The sequence below is a fragment of the Mobula birostris genome, chromosome 21 (assembly GCF_030028105.1).
Source record: "Mobula birostris isolate sMobBir1 chromosome 21, sMobBir1.hap1, whole genome shotgun sequence".
Classification (NCBI taxonomy): domain Eukaryota; kingdom Metazoa; phylum Chordata; class Chondrichthyes; order Myliobatiformes; family Myliobatidae; genus Mobula; species Mobula birostris.
This window is the reverse complement of record NC_092390.1, coordinates 2,912,871-2,923,827: the sequence shown is the minus strand read 5'-3', so window position 1 is coordinate 2,923,827 and position 10,957 is coordinate 2,912,871. Positions and strand designations below refer to the sequence as shown.

At 39.1% G+C, this 10,957-nt stretch overlaps 1 protein-coding gene across 4 annotated transcripts in view; it reads left to right on the top strand.

Annotated features, from left to right (window-relative positions):
• The first annotated feature begins 3,535 nt into the window (after positions 1-3,535).
• Positions 3,536-10,957, top strand: part of mxi1 (max interactor 1, dimerization protein) — a 50,553-nt gene continuing 43,131 nt past the window's right edge. For 3 of the 4 annotated variants that reach the window (XR_011882762.1, XR_011882761.1, XM_072239845.1), the window contains exons 1-2: positions 3,537-3,770; positions 4,041-4,128. Coding sequence is in view for 2 of the 4 variants with exons in the window: in XM_072239845.1 (XP_072095946.1) it covers positions 3,698-3,770; positions 4,041-4,128 (161 nt within the window). In the remaining 2 variants the exon portion in view is untranslated. Of the gene's footprint in view, positions 3,771-4,040; positions 4,129-10,957 lie in introns of all 4 variants that reach the window. The other variant, XM_072239846.1, reaches the window with a different exon arrangement.

The window sequence follows — 10,957 nt, the reverse complement described above, 5'->3', positions numbered from 1 at the left end:
AATGCCTTACAAGGTGCGAAACGAAAGACGGTGCGGCGTGCCACTCCTCACACAGACAGTAGGTGGCCATTGACTCACAAAGAGTTCATTTAAACATATGCTTCCATTCAATAGGCCAGACGAGTGCACTGCTTTCAAATGTCTTGTATTTGTACTTCTTAAGAACATTTTAAAGAGCATTCTTTAAATCCAGTGGGAAAAAAAAGGCCACATAGGCACATTGTATGACCGGCTTCTTCAGCTTCGTCTCAAAATTGACAGTCACTTCTGAAGCCCTGACCCCTGTCCTTAGGCTATGTTCATATTATAAAGCTGGGAAAGACAAGTCCAACACATCTAGTTTTGAGATATCCTCCATCATCTCCAACGGGATTCCACCACAGGACAAACCTTCTCTCCCCCTCCTCTTTACACTCTTCCACCTTCACCAACAATTATATTCTCACAGCTATTTCCCATGCAACCTCTCCCTTCCCACAGACTCAATCAGTCCTTCCAGATGAGGCAATAATTTATTTGTAATCTTTTCAATCCAGTGCTCTGCCATGGACAAACACCAACTTGAGCAATTACGTTGCAGAACAGCCATGTTCAGTCTACAAGGAAACACAGAGGCTCCAGGCAGCTTTCACTTTCACTGTCTGTCCCACTCTCCCTCTGACCTCTTCCAACACTGTCCTAGGTAAGCCTGAGGAACGGTATTTAATATACTGTCAGACATGAATTGAGTTCAACAATTTCACAAATGCAGCAGCACTTTTTACCCAGTTAACCTCTATTATTTCTGTTCCATTCAGCGGTTTTTAAAGTAATTGATATCTTGATAGCTTTGATCTGCACCCCGTCACAGACATGGCTTTCATTCTCCCCACTTCCCTGTGGGCGATAATAATACTTGTCCATTTTTGACAAGGTTCCTTGATCTGAAACTTTGACTCTGAAGCATCTCATGCCACTTGACTTGCTGAAAGTGTTCTCCAGTTTTATTTCCAATTTTCAGCATCTGCTTTTTTTTGGCTTCAAAATCGAGTTCCTCTCTACTTTTGGTGTCTCTTGTCCTTCTCCATACCCTAACTTCCACTGAACATACTTCAGAACTTCAATAGAAAATGGTATCTTTATTAATAAAAATTGTCAATTACAGTAATATATAAACTAATATCATTCATTGTAAAATCTGTATTTACTGATTATAATAGGGAATTCCAACAAAATTAAGAAACTAAGTATACATTGTATTTTATTAATTTACTTCCTGTATGAAAATGTGTAACAAGTTTCCTTAACAACACGTGTATCCATTCTGCTCAAAAGAGGATGCTGCATTTCCTATTTTGCAATCACGATCACACTCGATGAGTGTATCACTTGGCTTTAAAATCACTTGGGACATCTCAAGTTTATGACAGATGCTATGTCAATGTATGTATTTTCTTTACCTCCAGCTTCCAAGATGTTTCATTAGTTTTGCATTAGGAATGATCATGGGGAAATTGCAATTTCCTTTATTAGACAAGTTATAGATAACAGCATCTGAAATGAAATTCTGCTTTAGAGGTGAAACTATCACTCTTTCTTTCTGCACATCATAAAAGTCCATTTAGTTGTGTTTCTTTTGATATCTTGGCTAAGGCTAACATGAATTAGTTTGGAATAATAATCATGCTTTTAAGAAACCACTGAGTTTGATACAGTCAGCATCAAAGACTCTTTCAAAAGTAGATTTGACATTCAGAAGTTTCATAACATCACTGCTTTTCAAACTTTAACAATAAATTGATTAGTTTCTCTCTTCACCATCGCAAGAATTTCAAAAGCCAAGCCCACCTACGGGCTACAAATATCTTTCAAGATCACTGTCTGAGCTCTTTTGTAGATATCCATCACATCTCTCATACATGGTATAACAGTGTGATGCTTTTCTGATTATGCTATTTTTGTGCTGTTTGATATAGGAATTTTGTCTGCATCACAATATCTTTAACAACTATCTATATGGCTTGAGCAGACATAAGGGACTCAGGATGATTATCTTTGCTGAAGATAGTACATACCTTTTGTAGCAGTGGCAAGAATATTGGCACTTGAAGATAGATATAGAACAGTCAGTCTCTGGAGGCTACCCTATCTTCATTATCATCATGCTCATCTTCTCCCTCAAAGCAGTTTTTCTACCCTGTTCCCAGATCCCTTGATTCCTTTATTATCCACTAATCTAGCCATCTTAGTTTTGAAAGCAGTCCATAACTGAGTCTTTGCAACCTTTCAGATTAGAGAATTCCAAAGATTGATCATGTACTAAGTGAAGAAATTTATCATTCCAATCTTAAATCAGTGATTGGTGGGTGTATGAAATACTGTACCGGGGTGGTGGTAGGGACATTTGGGGTTTAAGAGACTCTTAGGCACACAGATGACAGAATACAGGAGGGCTCTGTAGAATGGAATGATTAGATTAATCTTGGAGTAGATTAAAAGATTGACACAACATTGTGGACCAAAATGCCTGTACTGTGTTCTAAATAGCCTACCCCTTGTGTTAAAAGCATTATCCCTGGTTCAAGAAACTTAAGGTAGCGGAAACATCCTCTCTGTATCTATGCTTTTGGGAATTCTGTATGTTTCATTGATATCACCTCTCATTCTTCTATACTGGGGTCTTTTCATATGACAGAATCATCCCAAAGATTAGTAAGAAAACAAAACTCCAGATGCAGTCTGACCAAGACGCTGTATCGTTGCAGTACGACATCTTTACTCAAATCTGGCCAGTATTTACGGCTACGCACTGCATAAAATATGGTTATACTGAAGTTCATTTGGATATTTTGATAAAATAAATTTAGTTGGGCTAAAACCAATTTAAATGAGACAAAAATGATTGTTCAAGTTTTTAGTGGCACCAATAATCTTCGGAGCTACCACCGAGAAGAAAATATTGGTGATGAGAAAGAGCATTAAAAAAATCCCTCCTAATGATGTTTGTTTATAGGTCTCAAAAGGCGAAACATCCAAATCATTTCAACATCGTTATCAATATTAATAAGTGCATATTAGCGGGAGAGACCAATTTTGCATGCAGTTGCAATTTCCTTGTAATTTTGCACAAAGTTACAAGGCACACTGCACGCCCACGCACACTTCAGGCGTGCGCGTTCGCGAACATGTGCTTTTCACATGAAACATAGCTCCCGAAATGTGATTGGTCGCTTGCCTGACGTCATCCGCGGCTGAGCTCCCCCCCTCGGCAGAAGCCTCGCCAACAAAAAGACCAACTAATTTCCACCGACGACGACGTCGTGCGTTGCCTGCTGGGAATTGCAGTTTTTGTGTCACCTCGAGCCATGCAGAGGAAGAGCAGCGGACTGCATTTCCCAGTGTGCACTGTGTCCAGGCAGTCGCGAAGGGGAGGGAGACGAAAGCGGCGGTGGACGCAGGCGCAGTGGGGCCGCTCGGTCGGAGCCGTCCTCGATATTTCCTGAGGTAAACAAACTTGGACTGACAGAGAGTGAGAGGAGGGAGGAGGGTCGGCTGCTTGCAGATCGCTCGCTTCCCCCCCCCCTTTTTTTAAAAAAAATCACATCTTTAATTTTTAGTTAAGAACTTCCTTGTTTTTCTAAAAAATCCACCCATTTTTATACAAAAATATTTTTGTACCTTGTAAATATACACGACCAAATTTAAAATAAACGAAATAATGAACGCAGTGCAATTAATCAACATCCAGAGACTGATAGAAGCGGCCGAGTTTTTAGAGAGAAGAGACCGAGGTAAACAAAAGAAAAATAAAAGAAGAACTTTTCAGGACTGCGAATAAACAAATCGGATAAATTATTATGTATCATTAAAAAATTCAAATGGCCAGGAGTTCCAACTGCCATCAACCGCAACAGAAGAAGCAGCAAACACCTCAGCGAATCCTGACGACTATCATCCTGCTTTGCAATGTGTAACCTGGGAAATGATTTGCGACAATAATACCATTTTTTAAAATGTGTTAAAAATATACCGACGTGAACTTGTGTTTGTTTTCCTTTCAGAAGCTGAGCACGGATATGCATCGTCCTTACCCTGCGATGCCGAGGCGACCAGGAGGAAAATGAAAACCAAAAAGAATTCGAGCAATAGGTAAAAAATATGCCGAGTTCATTTACTTATTTGTAAATATGATGTTTCTCGGTATAAGTGCATTAACGTTTGGCAAAATTAAACTGAAGGGAGCGTTGTTTATGTGGTTACTGTACCCGCCATTTTACATCTTTTAAAATTATATATTTAAAACAGTGCAGACCCCAGGCGAACCTGTGACTGCAGCAACTTGTAAAATGTTAGGTTTTCCTCTGCAATGGTTTTGATTGTGTTTGCAAAGTGTTGGAGGGAAAAGAAAATGCAAAGCTAATTATATTTTAATGGGGGATGGGGAAAAGGGAGCTTCGAGCGCCATCTGTGATCAGCTGATTGTCAGATTTACAGTTTTAAAAACACACATTGATGTCAAATTGAAAGGGGCCACGGAAGTAACGAATACAAGCATTATGGAAGAATGGTTCAAATTTTCAACTCTCTGCGATGCTGAATTTGCTGTTGAAATCAAAGTACATTCAGTATTTTGGAGTGCCTTGAATTATTTCACTTGGTTTGTTTTTGCACATCAAAAGCTTCACTTTGCAATGATGGTTAAGAAAAATCGTGTAGTATTATTCAATTCCTTAAAATTTTCTCTCAACCTTGTGTTCTGCATGGAAAGTATTTAGACTGCTCACTTGTCTAAATTACTCTAACTTTTATGTTGACTGTTTCTTGATCGTCTAATTGTAAAATTGTGAAGGAGATTTTATGGCTATTTGCTCATTGTAGTATAAGAAAATGTTTGATTACGTGCTTAAGTTGAAAGTTATTGCAACTAAATATAAGCTGTGTTTTTAATTGGAGGTTTTATTTTTCAATACGCTGTTTCATACAAACGGTGCATGTCACGACATGTAAGGCTAAAATTGTTTGTGGTGACAAGTCCCTCCTACTTCCAGCATTACAGTAGCATACAATCCTTCCTCATTCACCAAAACATGCTGAATCTAAATGAAGTGTTTATGGAAATGTAAAGGGTCTCATAATCAAGTGGTATCCAGACAGGAACTTGATTTAATTTCCACCTCACCCTTCTCAAACCTTGCTCTTTCTCTCAGGGAATGTGCTAATTTCTGCAAAGGTAGAGTCTAGCTGAAGAAGACAGCTCCCTACCAGACATCTTTAAGCACAATTTTCATCAGATAGCAGTGAAAAGCAGGAGCCGACGATCATGGCTGATTTTTGAATCCCTTGTGGATCCAGACGTACCTGTTAAGATTTGCTCAGTATTTAATTTGCACCCATAATCTTTTCATCTATAACCTGCCATGCAGTATATTAAGCCAAGGTCTGCATTGAATATTGAAAGGAAATGCTGCTAACACTCGGCAGATTAAACAGTATCTGTAGTAAGACAAACAGAGTTAACATTTCAGCTTGAAGACCCTTTTTCAGAACTGGGAAGGAGAGAAAAGTTGGGGAAAGGATCAATAAGACAATGATACTTTCTTGAGCAACTATAGAAGATGCAATACCTATCCTTTCAACACTTCCCCTTCCTAGGGAAACAAACAGTTCTCCCAAGTGAAAGGGTGATATACTTGCACATTTTACAATCTAGTGCATCTCCAATGTAGAGGAGACTACATTGCAGAAACTAAATCCTTTAACACTTTTCCCCATTTAACTTATTTTTAAGCTTATCTCCTGGGCAGGGCAGCTCTAGGCCCACCCTACCACAAACATTTCCTTTGACTTCTATATCCCTTTCCCATCCTCCATGCAACTTAAAACTAACTCTTTACCTTTTTCTCACTTCTGACAAAGGGTCTTTGAGCTGAAACTTTAACTCTTCCAGGTGAGATGACACTTCACCTGCGAGTCTGTTGGGGTCATCTATTGTATCTGGTACTCCTGGTGCACCCTCCTCTATATTGGTGAGACCTGATGCAGATTGGGGACTGCTTTGTTCTTCATAAATGGGAGGATCTCCCATTGGCTACCCATTTCAATTGGCTTCCCATTCCCATTCTGACATGTCTGTCCATGGTCTTTGCTAATGCCATGATGAGGTCAATCTCAAGTTGGAGGTGCTACAGCTCAGTATTCCATCTGGGTAACCTCCAACCTGATTATATGAACATTGATTTCTCCAACTTCTGGTAATTTTTACCCCCCACCATCTTCTCTCTTTCTAAATTCTATATTCTGGTTACCCACTCATCCTTTTTCTTCTCTTCTCATTATTTTGTCACCTCCTTCAGGTTCCCCTTCTCCTTCCCTTTCTTACCATGTTCCACTCTCCTCTCCTGTTAGATTCTTTCTTCTTCATCACTTTACCTCTTCCAATTATCACCTCCCAGGTTCTTACTTATCCCCCCTACCTGACTCACCAACCTTCCCCCTCCCCTGGCCTCACCTGTCACCTGCCAGATTATACTCCTTCCCCTCTCCCCCACACACCACCTTGTTTTGACTTTTACCCCTTTCCTTTCCAGTCCTGATAAAAAAAGTCTTCTCCCAAAACTTCAGCTGCTTATTCCCTTCCATAGATGCTGCCTGGTTTCCTGAGTTCCTCCAGCATTTTGTGTGTGTAACTTTAACTCCATTTCTTTTTCCACAGATGCAGCCTGACTTCCTGGATATTTACTGATTTATTTCAGATTTCCAGCGTGCTCATAATATTTTTACTTGTATTGTACATTGGTTTCCGTGATTGTGTCCAGTACAAATTCTCATTATTATGATCAGCCTCAACTCCTTTTTATTCTGTCATTTCTTTCGACTCAACACACCTGAATAAACTTCCCTTTAAACCATTTTCTGCTGTACCTTTGATTACCATAGACTGAGTTCTGGAATTCTCCCCTTAAAGCTATTTTCTTCTCCACCTCTTTGTCATTTTAAAACTCTCCTAAAGTATACATAACTAAGCTTCTGGTCTTCCCTTTTTTTTTATTTTGTTACTTTATTATTGTGGTTAGTGTTGATTATTTTAAGTAGAAGTTAATGTAAATACAAGGAGCTTTTTATTGTTAATAGTACAAAAATGAGGAGAAAGATCTTCAAGCAGAAGTTGGCGGATATTTGGAATTCACCAGATGACTTGAAAGTTTGGTCATTGAGGTCCTTTGAAAGAGATTTCTGGATATTAAAGGAGTTAAGGAATCAGGAGATGTAGGAACATAAAACCTAGATGTGATGATCTATGAGCTCTGATCTTGATGAATGGAAAAGTGTGCTTGAAGTTGCTAAAAGGCCTACTTTCATTCCTTTGTCTTTTGTTCTTACTCTAAAATGAAATGCAGCTGATGGGTTGCTAAGATAATAAGCCAAAGAATATTAAAAAATCACTTCTATATATAAATCATCTGTAGAATTGGACTGTATTAGCTAATTTGCTGTTACCCATCTGGTCATTTAAAGACCAGAGTGTTTTGGGATACATTTAACAAAATTGTGGTTAATCTATGCCTGCAACTCATTTGGTAAAACAGCAGCTTGTGCATGATCTGTACCACTAGACTGCTGTTAAATTGGTTGAGGTCTAGCTGAAAACTGAAATGAGGTGGCAATAAATGAAGCTTTGTGTTTAGTTTAAGCAGCCTAAGTAGTGGTTAAAGAAACCACCGGTGCTGCTGAAAAATTAATGAGTTGGAAGGAGAGCTCCTCCAGGTTCAGCAATAACTGGCACTTGTATTGCAGGTCACTCTCTCACACTAACCTTTGGCCTTCTACAAAGTGAGCTGAGGAGAGGTCTGTGAGTGAAACTCCTAGCTTATCTGAATTATTGTCATGCAGCTGAGGATGAAGTAAGATGGCCTTTTCTGTACTGAAATCCTGCTGTAGCATATTAACAACTAGTGTTTGATGTTAAATTTAATAAATTTACTTCCATTATTCATTTATTTAATCTGGGGCATGAAAAGAATTTCAGTGGACATACCTATTGGATAAGCATGTTTACTAGTGTAATTCTGAGCTGTTCGCACCAGGATGTTTTCATGTTTCATGCCTACACTATGACCCTGTTGAGATTAGAACAATTGAACCTAGTTATGCAGGCTAGGATGTGTGAGATGTTGCTGAGTTCTCAGAGCTAGCTTTAAATACTTTCTAAAAAAGTGTCAAATGAGAGGGCTGGGCTTTGAAAACTCTTGAAAAGTGTATTACTAACATCCAGATACAGTTGTAAGACCATATTCCATATCTTTTTCCCAAAGTCTGCAAATAAAGTATGGTCATTGGCTATGTTCAGAGATTGCTCTTGAAATGGTAGTCATAGTGTAACCACAGAGTGAATTATAGGTGTTTATAGGTAAAAGTCATACTGTGCATGACCTTCAAAAAAAAAATCTAGGGACAGCATTAAATATCATCTTTTAATCTCTGAAAATCCTCCAACTCCTTCATTCAAGAGGAACTGTAAAATAAGCTTACCAAATTTATCTCCATCTTGTATTTACTACATTATGACATGTAAACTGTAATCTTAATCAATGGATTAATAACAGAACCAATCTCAGTGCAGACTGGCATCATGCAAGGTTATGCTTCTGCCCTAACTTGCTCAATTATTATTACTTCAGCACTGTACCTCATTTTCAAAAAGCTTCCCACTGGAGTGGAGCTACTTTTAAGCAATCAGTGAGAAGCTTTACAATCTATATTGTTTCCGTTCCAGACAAAAGGCTACTCCAGCCTTGGTCATGAAGTTGCATTATGCATATGACAATGGCATTTGCACAGGTTCGGAGACTGAGCTACAAATCATGGTAAACTGGGGGTAGACAAAAGTCTAGACACTTAACATCTGCAGAGCAGAGTTCAAAGTACATGTATGCCACTGTATGCGATTCTGATACATTTTCTTGTGGGCATACTCAATAGGTCTACAGAGGAATAACCATAAGAGAATCATTGAGCTAGGGTATTCAACCAGAGTGCGGAAGACAACACACTGTGCAAATACAAAAAGAAGAAATAATAATAATAAATAAAGAAGTAATAAATATTGAGAGTGTGAGATGAAGAGTCCTTGAAAGTTTTTCTTGCAGGCATAGATTCACCAGTTCATTGATGGGTTGAGTAGTTATTCCCTTTGGCTCAGAAGCCTGATGGCTGTGAGATAGTAACTGTTCCTGAACCTGATGGTGTGAGTCCTGAGGCGCCTGTACCACCTTCCTGAAGGCAGCAGCGAGGAGAGAGCGTGTCCTGGGTGGTGAGAGTCCCTGGTGATGGATGCTGTTTCCCTGCGATAGCATTTCATGTAGATATACTCAATGATTGGGAGGGTTTTACCCATGATGGACTGGGCCGTATTCACTACATAATTTTTGTCGGATTTTCCATTCAAGGGCATTGGTGTTTACATACCAGGCTGTGATGCAGCCAGACAATATACTTTCCACAACACATCTGTATATTTTGTTGAAGTTTTAGATGTCATGCAAACCTCCGCAAACTCCTAAGGAAGTAGATAAATAATCCGAAAGTGTCCTCTCTCAGACTAACATCCGCTTTGTTGAAAGCCTGTTTACATTTAGTTGGTTATGATGCACTGGCCACATTGTTTCACTGGCCTGAAAAGGACGCAATATGAAGGCAAAAGATTACCAACTGGACAGAGGAAATAGTTCAAAGATGTTCTTGAAAATATGTAATATCACCACCAATTTGAGGACATGCTTGCTTGTGATCACTCATTCTGGAAGAGGAGTAAACAGGAGGAGTGTGCCATCTGCTAATCCTCCTTGAGAGACTGCCTTAGAAAAAGAATACCCCAACAATAGGGTGAAGACAACTTTTGGAGTGAGAAACTGTTTGGGATATTTATTGGTTGTTGCTTGTATGCAATGTATTTTTTGTTACTTTAGTAAGCTAACTTTTTTGTAGTTTCTCTGCATCAAAAAAGATTACATTGTCTAACGTGAACAAATATGTATGTTTTTTTGCATACCTCTTGGACTCCTGCTACAGCTAGTGATATTTTTATTTACTCAAAGTTAAAAGTAAATTTGTTATCTAAGGTCATATATGTCACTATATACAACGCTAAGATTCATTTTCTTGCAGGCATACTCAATAAATTGATAATTGAATAATAACCTTAACAGAATCAGTGAAAGACTGCACCAACTTAAGCATTCAATCAGTGTGCAAAAGTCAGCAAACTGCAAATTCAAAAAGAAAGAAATAACAATAATACATATTAAGAACATGAGATAAAGAGACACTGAAACTGAGTCCTTTGGTTGTGGAAACATCTCAAAGGGGAAAATGAAGTTGAGTGAGGTTATCCCCTTTGGTTCAAGAGCCTGATGGTTGAGGGGTAATAACTGTTTTTGAACCTGGTGGTGTGAGTTGGACCATAAGACATAAGAGAAGATTTAGGCTATTTGGCCCATTGACACTGCTCCACCATACAATCATGGCTGATCCATTTTTCCCCCTCCTCAGCCCTACTCTCCGACCTTCTCCCCATAACCTTTGATGCCATATCTAATCAAGAACCTATCAAGCTCTGCCTTGAATACACCTAGTGACCTGGCCTCCTCAGCTGCCTGTGGTAATAAATTCCACAAATTCACCACCCTCTGGTTAATGAAATTTCTCCACACCCCTGTTTTAAATGGACCCCCTCTATCCTGAGGCGGTGCCCTCTTGTCCTAGCCTCCCCCACCATGGAAAAACCTCCTTTCCACATTTACTCTGTCTAGGCCTTTCAACATCTGAAAGGTTTCAATGAGATCTTCCCCCTCATCCTTCTGAACTCCATCAAATACAGACCCAGAACCATCAAACGTTCCTCATATGATAACCCTTTCATTCCCAGAATCATTTTTGTGAACCCCCTCTGCAGCCTCTCCAATGCCAGCACATATTTTCT